Below are 16288 nucleotides of genomic sequence, written 5' to 3' on the forward strand. Positions count from 1 at the left end.
CATTCCAGTCAGAATGGCTAAGATAAAAATCTCAGGGGACAGTGGGTGCTGGCAAGGATATGGAGAAAGAGGAACACTTTTTCCATTGCTGGAGGGATTGCAAGCTGGTAAAACCACGCTGGAAATCACTTTGGCAGTTCTTCAGAAAATTAGACATAGCACTACCTGAGGACCCAGCTATACCACTCCTGGGCATATATCCAGAAGATGCTCCAACATGTAATAAGTACACATGTTCCATTATGTTCATAGCAGCCTTATTTATAATAGCTAGAAGCTGGAAAGAACACAGATATCCTTCAACAGAGGAATGAATACAGAAAATGTTGTATATCTAAACAATGCAGTACTATTCAGCTATTAAAAACAATGGATTCATGAAATTCTTAGGGAAATGAATGGAACTAGATAGTGTCATCCTGAGTGAGGCAACCCAATCACAAAAAAGACACTCATGGTTTGTAATCACTGATAAGTGGAAGTTAGCCCAGGAAGCTCAAAATAAAGAAATTACAAAGACCACAAGAAGCTCAAGAAAAAGAAATGCCAAAGTGGGGGTGCTTTGGTATTTCTGAGAAAGGGAACAAAATACTCACAGGAGCAATTATGGAGACAAAGAGTGCAACAGAGACTGAAGGAAAGACCACCCAGACACTGTTCTACCTGGCGGTTCATCCTATAAAGTCACCAAACCCCAACACTATTATGGATGGCAAGAAGTACTGAAAGGAGGCTGTTATGGTTGTCTCCACAGAGGCCCTTCCAGAGCCTTACAGATACAGGGGCAAATGCTACAGCCAACCACTGGACTGAGTGTGGGGTCCCCAATGTAGGAGTTGGAGTGAGGACTGGAGGAGCTGAAGTGGTTTGCAGCCTCATGAGAAGAATGATAATGTCTACCAACCAGACATCCCGTAACTCCTAGAGATTAAGCCATCAACCAAGGTGTACACATGGTTCCAGCCAAAAATGAGGCAGAGGAACTCCTTGTTGAGCATCAGAGGGAGGAGATGTCCTTGGTCCTATGAGGCTCCATAGATTACCCAGTGTGAGGAAATTGAGGTTGAAGGGGGTAGGTGGCAGTGGGCTGGGTAGAAGGGCATATTCTTGGAGGCAGGGTGTGAGAGGATGGGTTGGGGTTTTCTGGGAACAGGGAAACTGGGAAAGCATATAACATTTGAAATGTAAATGAAGAATATATTCAATAAAAAATGAAAAGAAGACCCCTACTCCACAAAAAAAGTTTGGATGTTTTAAAGGGATTGAACTTTTAATATGTAAAGACTGTCAGACTTTTAACGTTATTTAGGTCTTGGGGATGAATTAAAAAGTAAAGGTTGAGGTTTAATAGTGATGTGTTTGTGTGTCAAGTTGACAAAGGATCAATTGTACTGGCTGGTTTTGTGTTTCAACTTGACACAGTTTGGAGTTATCACAGAGAGAGGAGCTTCAGTTGAAGAAATGCCTGCAGGGGATCCAGCTGTGGGACATTTTCTCAATTAGTGATGAACTGGGGAGGGCCCCTTGTGGGTGGTGTCCTTCCTTGACTGGTAGTCTTGGGTTCTATAAGACAGCAGGCTGAGCAAGCCAGGGGAAGCAAGCCAGTAAGAAACATCCCTCCATGGCCTCTGCATCAGCTCCTGCTTCCTTACCTGCTTGAATTACAGTCCTGACTTCCTTTGGTGATAAACAGCAGCATGGAAGTGTAAGCTGAATAAACCCTTTCTTTCCTAACTTGCTTCTTGTTCATGGTATTTGTGCAGGAATAGAAACCCTGACTAAGACACTATGGAAGGCAAAGCAATATATGCATATCGTTAGCGAAGAACAGTGAGGCAGAGCAAATCTCAATGCCCAGTGCTCAGTGCTCCTCTCCATCGCTCTATGGGTCATATTTATACTCCATCATGGGTCCTTTCACGTGTCTGCTTTTGCAAGACATCCTTGCACCTGTGTGCCTCAGGAAACATCATTTGACAAAACTGGCTTTCTAAATAAACCGGAGGTTTCCACTTCACATCACCATAGAGTCTTGGAACTCTATAAACAGAGCGAATCTTCTGTGTCTCCCATTCTGTAACCTTCAGTCACCAGCTAAACAGAGACTCAATTCTTCCCTCTCCTATGAAGGGAGTGATTTCTAATAGATTCTATATACAAAGTTAGTTCTTGGAACACTAAGATTTAGTCCCTGTGTACAAACCCTGCCTTGAGTTCTGATGGACACTAGGCATTTTGCTGTTTGTTGAGCCCATGTCTGGAGCCATGTTGGTACTTCCGTGCCCTTCCTGGTTTAAACTCCCTTTGACCTTACAGACTCTTTTAACTCTTCTTTGGTAATCCCAGTATTCTGGAGCCTGAGGAGACGGGTTATGAGTTCAAGGCTAGTCTGGGCTTTATAATAGTTCTACTCCAGCCTTGCTATATAGAAACCCTGTCTCAAAAAAAAAAAAGCTAAACATTTAACAACAAAAGAAAATTTGTGTGTCCATAATGATATTAAACAAATACAGTAGCATTGGGGAATCAATCACAAGCTCTTTAGGGGAAAAGATCAGTTAATGAATGTTTAAGAGGAAGAGAGCTACAAGTAGAAAATCACCAGTTAAGAGTCACTGTGGGAAAAACTGAGTCAAGTGGAAATCAGCAGCACACTTGGATACAGTGAGTAAGGATTACTGGATGACAGGATGTGAAGAGACAGCAGCCATCACCACTCCTGAATGCCCCTTTGGCCTCGCCAAGGTGACACACCTGTCAGGTGACTCTTGATGTGACATACTAGGCTATGCTGGGGCAGGGGAACTTTAAACCTGAAAATGAGGAAAAGACAACATAGCACCTTTGTACATTCTGGAAATGTGAGGTACATTCTGGAAAAAGATTTGCCTAGATTTTTTTTAACTGTCTGTATCCTGAGAAACAAGGAAAAAAGAAAAAGAGTGAAGATAAGAAAGAAGGCAGAGACCTAGAGACTACATTTGGTAGGTTCTCCTTGATTGGGTTTTAGATTTGGAAAATAAAAACAACTTCCCCAGGGATAAATCAGGAAATCTGAATTTTGGTAATGGTATAAAATTTATTGTCATTCCCAGAGTGGATAATAGGTATAAAGTTTTGGTATGAGTTGTTATTTTCATTTTTTGGACAAGGTCTCATGTAACCCAGAGTGACCTTGAATTCCTTATGTAGCTATGTACCTTATGTAGATCTTCCTGATCCTGCTTTTGCCCCCAGATGCTGGGATTACAGGATGTGCCACTGTGCCTGTCACTGTGTGAAGTATAAGACAACCTCACTTATCTGTCATGTGCTCTAGGGAACAGAAAGGGATGAAGGAAATGTGACAGAGGGGGGCCAGTGAATAGGACACGGTGTTTCAAATTAAGAGTGAAGACCATTAAAGTATCAAAAATATTTCTACAACTAAAGCCACAAGTCTAGCTGGGTGTGGTCAACTTGACACAAGCTAGAATCCTGTGTGAAGAGGAAACCTTAAATGAGGAAGGGCCTCCATCACTCTGGCTGGTGGGCATGTCAGCAGGACGTGTTTTTTTTTTCTCCTATCAGCTGTAGGAGTTCTCTGGTGGAGTTTTGTATCACCTCATTAGTCATTAGGGAAATGCAAATCAACAGAACCCTGAGATTTCACCTCATACTAGTCAGAATGACTAAGGTTAAAAACTCAGGAGACAGCAGGTGTTGGCGAGGATGTGGAGAAAGAGGAACACTCCTCCACTGCTTGTGGATTGTAAGATGGTACAACAAACTCTGGAAATCAGTTTGGCAGCTCCTCCGAAAACTAGGCATGACACTTCCGGAGGACCTGGTTATACCACTCCTGGGTATATACCCAGAGGATTCCCGAGCATGCAGCAAGGACACATGCTCCACTATGTTCATAGCAGCCTTATAGCCAGAAGCTGGAAAGAACCTAGATGTCCCTTCAGTGGAGGAATGGATACAGAAAATGTGGTGTATTTACACAATCGAATACTACTCAGCAATTAAAAACAACGAATTCATGAAATTCTTGGGCAAATGGTTGGAACTGGAAAATATCATCTTAAGTGAGGTAAGCCAATCACAAAAGAATACACATGGAATGCAATCACTGATAAGTGGATATTAATTAGCCCAAAAGCTGTGAATACTGCAGATATAGCATAACAAACTATTTCCATGAAGAAGTAAGGAGAGGGCCCTGATCCTGGAAAGGCTTGATCCGGAATTTTATGGGAGTACCAGGATAGAGAAAAAGGAAGGGGATGAGTGGAGAATGGGTGGAGAGAAGAGGACTTATGGGACATATGGGGAGGGGGGAAATGGGAAAGGGGAAAGCATTTGGAATGTAAACAAAGAATATAGAATATTAATAAAAAAGTCAATTTACATTAATCTTAAAAAAAGAAGCTAGACTGGCTGATCCCTTTGTGACATGTACAGCAGCATACCCTGAAGGAATAAAGATGTTAAGGCACAATGGAAAAAGAGTAATATGTCAAAGCTTCTCTTGGGGAGCTCATGAGGAGAACCAGCCCATATCGTAGGACCAAGGCACATAGGAACACAATGAGGAAATGGCTCAACATTTATATGATTCCTATCAATACATCTCCTGGATTGTAATTTTATTATTGAGGGAGGACTCCATGGGGGTAACAGTTGGATTATGTTCAGCATAGTGTGCTATGCAAAAGAAAGGTTCTTAAAAGTGTTTGGGTGGTGATAATGACTTCAATGTCAACAATGAACCTGTCCCCAAAAGCCAATGAGTGTGTAACCATAAGTTTAAATACTATAGCTATCTTTCTCAGCAACTGACAGGACAATAAGACAAAAGTTCAATGAAGAATAAATGATCTATATCACATAATTAATCTTTAGCATTTACAGAATACCTCATGGACATTAGCTTTTTCAAAATACTGTGTTAAAGATATACATTCTTCTCAAGTTCACGTTGTGAATTCACAATAGAGAATATTTTGGTTCTCAAATATTAAATGTTCACTGAAGGGAGGAATATCACCATGGGTTTTTTGACCTTATCAGAATCAAGTTAGAAATTAACAGTAATAATTTATTCTAAACAAGACTGGCATGTTAATCCCAGTGCTCTGGAGGCAGAGGCAAGTGCATCTCTTGAGGCCAGCGTGTTCTACAAGTGAATCCAGGACAGTCGGGGCTGTTACACAAAGAAACCATGTCTCAACAGAACAAAGCAAAGCAAAACAAAACAAAACAAAGCAAAACAAAAAGATATTCTAAAACAAAACACAAAAATGTTCAAATAGTTAGTAATTTAATAACCTGCTCCTAAATAATACACATATGAAAATGAATCCATTAAGGACACTGGAGACATTGTACAGTGAGCAACAGAGATGCACTTACCCTAGGGTGTGAGACAATTAAGAAGGCACCTGGAGGGAACAGGAAGCTCTACTTCCCTGCTCCCTTCAGGAGGACTCAAAGTCATGGACATAAGGATTCAGTGAAAGATGTCTTAACAAGAGAAGCAAACTTAACCAAAGAAGGAAAAACAATTCAATGCACAAACTAGGAGGGAAAAGGGTTTTTTTTTTATTTATTTATAATGTATTCAGTGTTCTGATTACATGTATACCTGCAGACCAGAGAAGGCACCAGCTGTCATTCTAGATGGTTATGAACCACCATGTGGTTGTTGGTAATTGAACTTAGGACCCCTGGAAGAGCAGCCAGTGCTATTAACCTCTGAGCAATCTCTCCAGTACTTAGAGACTATTTTTCCCAGAAGTAAAAATACTTTATTATAAACATTTTCAGAATATAAACTGATTTTGCGTGAGTCTCTGAAAATTTTCAAACTGTATGTCAGAAAAAATTATTATGTTATTTCACTTTCCAACCCAGAAAATAAATTGCAAGTTAGATCTAAAAAAGGGAAATCTAAGTTGCTTCATACAGAAAGCCAATGAGCATAAAAATATGTGACTCAAAACTAAAAGAAACCCAACCAAGAAATAGATTCCACAAAAGCCATCAGTCAATCCTCCAATTTTAAATAAATGATCTCCCAAGGGAAAATAATTCCACTACCACAGCAATTTGGTCAATAAAAGCCGAGCCACTCTGTTAAAGGGAAATTCTACCATATGTAAGAAAAATTATTAATCTTTTAGAAAATACAAAAGTAATCTCCATGTGGGAAGCAAGCCCACTAAGTACTTCATTCTTACTCTGTCAGAAGTTGGAACCTATGTCCACGCATGCAAGTGAGATGAATATGAATGCAAATGAAAGCAAACTCTTGACTGGTATTTCACTTGAGCCTGAGGAGATCTAGGGATCTTCAAAATCCAAGGAGAGACTGGTCCCAAAGCATCTCCTCCTCTGTCCTTGGTTTCCTTCCTATGCTTACGGTCCTCTTTCTTAGATGATACATCTCATTTTTATTTCTCTTTTTGATTATTAAGATTTTCTGTACCATCTTGTAAGGTTTCTGCCTTTGCTTTCTTTCTTTGGATGCTCCTATGTTTGATTAAATCTATTTCCTCAGAACTCCATTTTCTCTCATGTTTGGGCAGTTCTTCCTGCCTTTCTCTGCCCTCTTTTACATGTCTTTTCCTCTTCTGGTGCATTTGTCTATGACTGACTTGAGGGTCGATGGTAGTGTGACCTGAGCAGAGATGCTTGTGAACTACAGATTCTACACTATATGAGCCACAATTGTATTCTTGCTAACTAAGGTTCAAGGGGATTGGTTTTTCTGTGAAGCCATCCCTGGTAAACCGACAGTAGCACAGAGAGTTTAGTCTTATCTTGTCATGAGCTGGTAACCACTGAGGTACCCAGTCTTCTGTCTGTGAACTACTGCATGATCTTGGGTGGGAATGTTTGGTTCCAGACGGGAGTCTTTGATCAAACATTTTATATCTGGGCCAGGAATCAAACTCTTCTCTGTACCCACAGCTTTTCAAATACTCCCCTCTCATCCTTCTGAAACAAATCTTTGGTTCTAAGCCTCTGGCTTTCTGTACTTTAATATAATCTTCAAGTTTTATAATCTTCAATCTTTCAGGAACGTTTCTATGAGGCTACATCAGGGCAGAGAGGGTCTGTGATTGGACAAGATAAAAGGGGGCAGAGCAAGGAATATTAGAGGAGAAGAATGGACCTGTGTGGTGAGGCCCTATGTAGGTCGGAGTACCAACATGGAATCACATGTTAGATTATCTAAAGGTTAGAAATTAGGATAAAACTTGTACTATAATTAATTGGCTCTGTTATTACTGGATTGGCATCTTGTAATAGTGTTTCTAATATCTATATATCTTGACAGAGTAATTAATCAAAAGAGTCCTGTTCTACCTGGTAATTTGGGTATTGAGAGCTGGTGACCCGGGGTATGTGTGGGATTTGCATGGAATTGAGAGGAACTCATAGGACCCTACTGGGACAATGATGTTGTAACCACCAGTGCCAATACCAGAGTGGGACTGTAGCCTGCTGGTGCAGGACAGTTGGGGAGAGCACCTCCTCAGAGAGCTTGCAGGGCAAATGTTTTTATTATTTCCAGCAACAACCTTGGTTAAGAATATAGCCCAGGGCTTGATTAGCATGCAGAAGACCCTGAGTTTGACCTCTACAAGTTTGAGGGTAACCTGGTATACATAGCAAGCTCCTGGCCAGATCCCATCTCAAAACAAATGAACAAACAAAAACAATGACAACAGAAAACAAAACAAAATATAAATTAGATGAAAGAGAAATCTCAGCAATCACGGGATGCAGAGCTTTCTTAAATAGGATCCTTAAAATCATGAAGCCTAGATGTAGTCTTAAAGCTGGCTTAGTGGATAAAGTGGTTGCTATGCAAGCATGAGGACCAGAGTTCAACTCCCACATCACACATAAAAGCCAGTGTAGGGTGGGGGCGGTGGAGGGGAGAGAGTGTCGGGTAGAGGGGCATATACATGGAGGCAGAGGGTGGGACGAGGTTTGGGAATCTTTGGGGAGGGGTCTTTTGGGAGGGGGAAAGTGGGAAAGGTTTTACCATTGGCAATGTAAATGAAGAAGATACTCAATAAAAAAAAGTGAAAAAAAATGGTCTATTACTCTAGCACTGGGAAAATGGAAGAAGTCAAGTATATCCCAGGAGCTCACTGATCAGTCTGAACATTAGTGAGCTCCAGGCTCAGGGAGAGACCTCTCAAAAATTAGAGGAGGGCACCTACTTGGGCCTTTAGCTTCCATAGGCACACACACACAATTGCATGCCCCTGCACTTATTCAACACACACACAAAGAAGAAACACAAGTTAATATTTTTACAAAGGCACTGCAACCAGGGGAGGTGGTAGGTTAACTGCAGATCCTCACCTCTCCCTTGGCTCTTCAAAAACCAATCCCTCAGTCTTACCCCCAGCTCTGTAGCAACCATCTGTTGCAGCCTCCCTCTACCCCTCCACTGACTCCATCTCCAGTTGATCATACAGATCTTCTCCTCCTAAGTTCCCTCTCCTCCAGTTCATTGCTTTATTCCAGTCCCCAACTCACAACAGGCATTCCCTGGAACATGTAGGTTACTCTGGCTAATGCAGATCCTTACTTCTGCCTACAAATCTTCAAGTCCATGTCTCCCAGTTTCATCTCCATACTTTAAAAACCCATACTCCAGGTAGGCAGTGATGGCTCACACCATTAATCCCAGTCCTCAAGATCAGAGTTCGAGGCTAGCCTGGTCTAAAGGGTGAGTTCCAGGACAGTCAGGGCTACACAGACAAAAACATAACTCAAAACATATTGAACATATTTCCATGAATATAACAATTTAGGATTCTTGATTCAGTATAGTGAATTGTTTTCTCCAACTAAAATGCAATTATGTTTTATCTTAGACTTGGTCTCGTCATTCCTTGTCCTGAGAGTGGATTCTAGTGGCCCAATGTACCGTGGGTACTTGGAACCCACTCTGTCCCTGGTTGTTTCCTTGCTGCTGACAGTTCCACCTTCACACACAGAAGTTCACCAGTGTTTGGGCAGATGCTTGGGGGCCACCATAACTACTGTTGGACCAGAGCTGCAGGGTAAGCAAATTCATCTTCAGTTAAAGAGAGTGCCTGGGCAAGTACTGTTCCGCTGGTTTCCTCAATATCACCATTGTGTTGCTTGCAACACAAAATGTGGCACTCAATGTTTTATATGTGCCATTTTTAAAATAATATGGATGTGATGGTTTGTATGTGCTTGGCCCAGGGAGTGGCACTATTAGTAGGTGTAGCATTGTTGGAGGGAGTGTGTCATAGTCTGATGGGCTTAAATTCCCTCAACCTAGCTGCCTGGGAGTGAGTCTTCTGCTAGCAGCCTTCAGATAAAGATGTAGAACTCTCAACTCCTCCTGTACCATGCCTGCCTGGATGCTGCCATTTTCCCACTTTGATGATACTGAACTTGTAAGTCAGACCCAATGAAATGTTGTGCCTTATAAGACTTGCCATGGTCATGGTGTCTGTTCACAGCAGTAAAACCCTAATTAAGACAGCAGGCAAACCAGAACAGGTGTCAGGGTTTTACTGGCAGTTGTAGAGGGCTTAGACATCTCTATGTAGAGCAGGCTATCGTTGAATTTGCAGTCTCTGGAGTGCTTGGATTAAAGGTATGCATCACCACTCCTGGGTAAAGCATTTTTAAAAGTCTTGAACAGAGAAAACATTTTAAATGAAACTCTACTTGGACATCTCCTCCACCACAAAAAATGGAAAGGAAGTTCTTTTAGTCTGGGATGCCAAATACTGCCTCCATGAGCTTACTCTTTGATTTTACCACCCCTAACGGTGTGTTACCTGTCACTGAGGCAGCTAGTTCAGAGGAAAGGTTCATAGAAGGTTGACTGCTGCTGTACTTGGAACTGGATCTTCCTGATGGTGACTTCAACCTGAATTCAGTGAGTCATGACTGGACCCTGAATGCATACACTCAGAATTCCTGCTTCTCTTTCTGTTTATTTTATGTTTTGAGGAGGTCAACTTCAGGCCTCTGAAGAAGGAAATTGAAGAAGGCCTCAAAAAATGGAAAAATCTTCCATGCTCTTGGATTGCCATGACTAATATAGTAAACATGGCCATCTTTCCAAAAGCAATACACAGAATCAATGCAATCTCCATCAAAACCCCAACTCAGTCCTTTATAGAGTTAGAAAGAGCAATTCTCAAATTTATCTGTAATAACAAAAAAACCCAGGATAGCTAAAACTATTCTCAACAGTAAAAGAACTTCTGGGGGAATCAGAATCCGTTACCTGAAGCAGTACTACAGAGCAGTAGTGTTAAAATATGCATGGTATTGATACGGTGACAGGCAGGTAGATCAATGGAATAGAACTGAAGACCCAGAAATGAACCCCCACAGCTATGGTCACTTGATCTTTGACAAAGGAGCTAACGCCATCCAGTGGAATAAAGATAGCCTTTTAATCAAACGGTGCTGGTTCAACTGGAGGTCAGCATGCAGAAGAATGCAAATCGATCCATTCTTATCTCCTTATACTAAGCTCAAGTCCAAGTGGATCAAGGACCTCCATATAAAACCAGACTCACTGAAACTAATAGAACAGAAACTGGGGAAGACCCTTGAGGACCTGGGCCAAGGATAAAATATCCTGAACAGATCACCAATAGCTTATGCTCTAAGATCAAGAATTGACCAAATGGACCTCATAAAATTGCAAAGTTTCTGTAAGGCAAAGGACACTGTCAATCGGAGAAAACGGCAACCAAAAAATTGGGAAATATTTTCAGAAACCTTACATACGACAGAGGGCTAATATCCAATATTTAAAAAAAAGTAAAGAAGTTAGGCTTCAGAGAGCCAAATAACCCTATTAAAATATTGGGTACAGAGCTAAACAAAGAGTTTTCACGTGAAGGATTTAGAATGGCTGAGAAGCACTCTGGAAATCAGTCTGGCGGTTCCTCTGAAAACTGGGCACCTCACTTCCAGAAGATCCTGCTATACCACTCCTGGGCATATACCCAGAGGATTCCCCACCATGTAATAAGGATACATGCTCTACTATGTTCATCGCAGCCCTATTTATAATTGCCAGATGCTGGAAAGAACCCAGGTATCCCTCAACAGAAGAGTGGATGCAAAAAATGTGGTATATCTACACAATGGAGTACTATTCAGCCATTAGAAATAATGAATTCATGAAATTCTTAGGCAAATGGATGGAGCTAGAGAACATCATACTAAGTGAGGTAACCCAGACTCAAAAGGTGAATCATGATATGTACTCACTAATAAGTGGATATTAACCTAGAAACCTGGAATACCCAAAACATAATCTACACATCAAATGAGGTACAAGAAGAAAGGAAGAGTGGCCCCTTGTTTTGGAAAGACTCAGTGAAGCAGTATTCAGCAAAACCAGAACGGGGAAGTGGGAAGGGGTGGGTGGGAGGACAGGAGGAGAGAAGGGGGCTTACGGGACTTTCTGGGAGTGGGGGGGCTAGGAAAGGGGAAATCATTTGAAATGTAAATAAAAAACATATCGAATAAAAAAAATAATGTAAAAAAAAAGAAATTTTCAACATCATTAATCATTAGGGATATGCAAATCAAAACAAGCCTGAGATTTCAACTCACACCAGTCAGAATGGCTAAGATTAAAAACTCAGTAGACAGCAGGCATTGGTGAGGATGCGGAGAAAGAGGAATACTCCTCCACTACTGTTGGGATTGCAAGCAGATTCAACCACTCTGGAAATCAGTCTGGTGGTTTCTCAGAAAACTGGGCATGACCCTTCAAGGGGACCCTGATATACCATTTCTGGGCATATACACAGAGGTTTCCCCAGCGTGTCATAAGGATACATGCTATATGTTCATAGCAGCCCTATTTATAATAGCCAGAAACTTGAAAGTACCCAGATATCTCTCAACAGAGCAATGGATATAGAACATGTGATATATTTACACAATGGAATTATACTCAGCAATTAAAAACAATGAATTCATGAAATTCTTAGGCAAATAGTTGGAACTGGAAAATACGATCCTAAGGGAGGTAACCCAATCACAAAAGAACACACATGGAATAATGTGTCACTAATAAGTGGATATTAGCCCAGAAGCTCTGAATCCCAAGACACAATTCACATATCAAATGATTTCCAAGAAGAAGGAAGGAGAGGGCCCTGGTCCTGGAAAGGCTTGATGCAACAATGTAGGAGATTACCAGGACAGAGAAGTGCAAGGGGGTTGACTGGTGAATGGTGGGAGGGAAGAGGGCTTATAAGAGTTATGGGGAGGGAGGAACCGGGAAAGGGGAAATCATTAGGAATGTAAACAAAGAATGTAGAAAAATAAAAAATATGTAATATAATTTCCTTCATTTCCTCTATAAGGTTTTATTATTAGACAAACAGTATTTAAAGTTGTCATAATGAAAGTAGAGTTGTGTTTGTTGAGTAGAGAACCACAGAATGAGAAATCCTATGGTTCTTTAGCCAGAAGACTGGTGGTTATAAAGGATAATATGATTTTTTTTTTAAGTAATTCATTTCTAAGACCTAAATTTTTACCTTGCAAATACAGTTGTGTTTCAAAGTCATATTTGTGGACTATATGGGTTGGGTTTTTTTAAAAAAAAAAACAATCTGAATAATGATTTGAAGAAGGGTTTAGCTGGAAGATGACTACTTTCTGAGAGTCTTTTTGTGACACTAATAGCATAGTTACATTTAATGTTATCTTTTATTTTCCTATTAGGAAATGCAGTCACCATTTCCACCATCCGCTCTTCTTGCTTGGTGGATTGTGCCATCACCCAGGACCACTCTGATTCTCTGCTTCAGGCAGCTGCCATCTCTTGCCTTCAAGAGCTTCACATGTTTGCCCCACGACATGTCAATCTGTCCAGCCTTGTTCCAAGCCTTTGTGTGAGTATACAGTCATTCACCATTTTCTATCGAGAGCTTTAAATTGTCTTTGTCCAAAGACCAAACTGGACTAAAACACAAACATACTGGCTGGATTATATGTTTTAGTGTTTAAGTTTCAATAGTTATCTTCTTTTCTTTTATTTACTTTTGTTTTAAATTTTAAGAAATATTTTGATGAACTGCTTATTTCCTAGCTAAGAACTTGCAGTCTGTGGTCCCATTCTCTTAGAACTGTATTTCTTAGCACTTGATTGATGGCTTCTGAGATCTGCTGATGTCATTGCAATGTTCAATGTGTCCATTCAGCAAATATTATGGATTGCCTGTTAGATGTAAGGTACAAGGCAGACTACTGCAGACAGTTATATAAATAAGACAAGATTAGCCTTTGTCATGAGGCTTAAGCTAAGGAGACCGTTAACAATAGCTATTTACAAAGAAGGTAAGAGCTAGGGAGGCTGTAGAACATTGGTAAAAGGTTGAGGATATTGCTCAGTGTTAAAGCACTTGTGTAGCGTTTAGAAGGCCCTGGTTTTGATTCTCAACAAACAGAAAACAGAAAAGAAAAGGCATACACTTCCCATAAGGAGTATATAACACAGGGCCTATCATAAGCCAGACATTGAGAAATTAGTTTCCTGAAAAATAGTACTAAAGACATGTTATGTAGAATAGGATTTAGTGTGCAGACCAGCACAGTACCAGAGTATTCATTGGGAAAAGTAGGAAGGCCTCTATATGAGAGGTATGATGTGCTTAAAGGTGTGGTTAAACCTGGAAGAGGTGAAAGTATGGACAGTAGAAAGCAAGGTGGGAAAGCAAGGATAGCTAGCCAGGGGCCAGATCATGCAGATGTTCATAGATAGTAAAACCTTGGAGTTAATTCTGTAACAAGGAACTTGAAAGGCAGGTGACATGATCAGATCTGTACTTTCTCCATTCTGTCCTCGATGCATAATGGAGACTGGATTCTCCTTTACAGTAAGCTGAGAATCTTGATATTGTAGGAGAATGATGATAACAGTTGTTTTAGGTTGTTTGCAATTAGAATAAGGGGGAAAAGGATGGTTTCAAATGACATTTAGGAGGAAGAATTGACAGAATGAGTTGATTAATTGGCCCTGAAGGAAAAGCAAGAAGCTGTTTTAGGTTCTGTCCTGAGCATGGTGATGGAATTTCCTGTGATTGGCATTGTTGGGCAGGGTTGGGAGGAGTGGAATACCATTATTTGCTTATAGGTGTGTGACTGATTACATGAGCCTGGAGCTCAGTTAAAAAATGAGTGGATTAAGTTAGGGGGTGGTAGCTCATGTCTTTGATCCCAGCACTTGGAAGGCAGAGGGCAGGCAGATCTCTGTGAGTTCTAGGCCAGCCTGGTCTACAGTGAGTTCCAGGACAGCTGTAGCTACAGAGAGAAACGTTTTGTCATAAATCAAACCAAGCAAACAAACAAAAGACTGGATTGGAGAAATTGGTTTGGTACTGTAAGTCGTTTAGATGACCAATGGGAGTAGATGAGATCAGAGAGAGTGCTGAGTGAGAAACCCACCATGGTAGATTTATAAAATAAAAGAAGACTCTCAGTGAACTGAGAGGAAGTGGGAAGGGGAACAGGAGGATAGCAGTGATATAAGAAAGACTGAAGGAAAGTAGAGGGTGTATTCACACAAGCCAAACGCAGTAGAGGAGCAGATAGCTGTATCAAATACTGATAAGGCCTGAGGAGAGCTGCAATATGCCCTTTGCCCTTTGTCACATGATTGCTCATAGCAAGAACTTGCTGGAAGAATGATGGCAGTAAGAGTCAAAGTGATTGGGTTAGAGATGGAGCACAAGTAGAAAGTCTGCATAGACGTTTTCAATGTTGGAGCTGGAACAATGGCTCAGTGGTTAAGAGCATGAGCTGCTCTTCAGAGGACCCAGGTTCAATTTCCAGCACTCATGTGATGGCTAACAATTGTCTGTAACTCCAGGTCCAGGCGACCCAACATCCTTTTGTGGACTCCTCAATTACTGGCTGCACATGGTACACAGAACTACATGTAATCAAAACACCCCTACACATGAAATAAAAATAACAAATAAAATGTTACCCTTGAGCCATTTGAACTGTATTTCCAAAGGATAAGAACGTTGTCTTATGTAACCATAGAACATCTCTGCAGCCCCTCAGCCATTCCTCTCTACAAGAGTAGATAGCAGGCAGGCGCTCATATGAAGAGTTCAAAGCTCTGGTCAGGTACTCTCCCCCCCCATCCTCACATCACCTTCATGCTCTTTGTCTTTGTAGTCTCCTTTTTTCCCTGAAATTTTCTCATTCCCTGACGTTTCCTGTAAGCATTCCTCTATCTGTCAGAAGCTTTCCATGTTAGGCACGTGCATTAGTTTCCTCAGTAGACACAAGGAGCAGTGCTGGAGCGTGAGAGGAGCCTTCACGACTTTGTGTACTGCAGCTGCTTTTCTCACTTGCTTGTTTTACTCCTTTTCTCTAGTTTTTTGTTTTGTTTTTTTCAAGACAGGGTTTCTCTGTGTAGCCCTGGCCGTCCTGGAACTCACTCTGTAGACCAGGCTCGCCTCGAACTCAGAAATCTGCCTGCCTCTGCCTCCCAGGTGCTGGGATTAAAGGCCCCCACTGCCTGGCCCTTTTCCTGTTTTAATTAATATTTTCCAGCACTGTGTTATCGCTTGTACAGATTCTAAATATAAATGTTAAAAAAGAAACTCAAGTAGAAATTACGCTGAATATGCTTTAGGAAACTTGCTATTACATGTCTTTTTTAAAAGGTCACAAACTACAAAGGACACAGAAAATACATGTGGCAAGTTCATTGTATTCTTAGATCGGCTATCTGCTGTAATTGTAAGATTCTTAAGTATCATTTAAGGCCTATGTAGGAGGCAGATTTGGGGGATATTTATGGTGATCCTTTCTCTGGCCACCTCCCTTCTCTCAGTCCTTTTCTTTGAATGCTGTTTGATTGTGTCTAGTAAGCCTGGGAAAGAGGCGTCAGATAGGAAGTTATACTCTGTGCTGCGAGAGACTTTCAAAATGGACCCAGGATGCCAGACTAACACAGGGAAGCCTACTTGAGATGAATAGTTAGAAATCAGATACATTTAAAAAAAAATGCTTGGGAAGCAGGAGGCAAAGTCTCTCTGTAGTAGTTATCAAGAATTCAGAAAGTGACTGGCAGTGGTAGCGCACACCTTTTATCTCAGCACTCAGGAGTCAGAGGCAAGTGATCTCTGTTAATTCAAAGCTAGCCTGATCCTCAGAGTGAGCTTTACAACAGCCAGGGCTACACAGAAAATCTTGTCTTGAAAAAAGAAAACAAAACATCAAATAAAAGAATCAT

At 41.0% G+C, this 16288-nt stretch overlaps 1 protein-coding gene and 1 pseudogene across 1 annotated transcript in view; one reads left to right on the plus strand and one right to left on the minus strand.

Moving 5' to 3' along the window:
* The window catches only part of LOC127687999 (HEAT repeat-containing protein 5B-like), a 257762-nt gene that overhangs the window by 225429 nt on the left and 16045 nt on the right, over nt 1–16288 (plus strand). Inside the window, 1 exon segment of the mRNA XM_052186758.1 lies at nt 12760–12929. Within this exon segment, the coding sequence (XP_052042718.1) occupies nt 12760–12929 (170 nt within the window).
* LOC127687751 (lysine-rich coiled-coil protein 1-like) lies at nt 6338–8428 on the minus strand (annotated as a pseudogene).

This window comes from Apodemus sylvaticus, chromosome 6 (genome assembly GCF_947179515.1).
Source record: "Apodemus sylvaticus chromosome 6, mApoSyl1.1, whole genome shotgun sequence".
Classification (NCBI taxonomy): Eukaryota; Metazoa; Chordata; class Mammalia; order Rodentia; family Muridae; genus Apodemus; species Apodemus sylvaticus.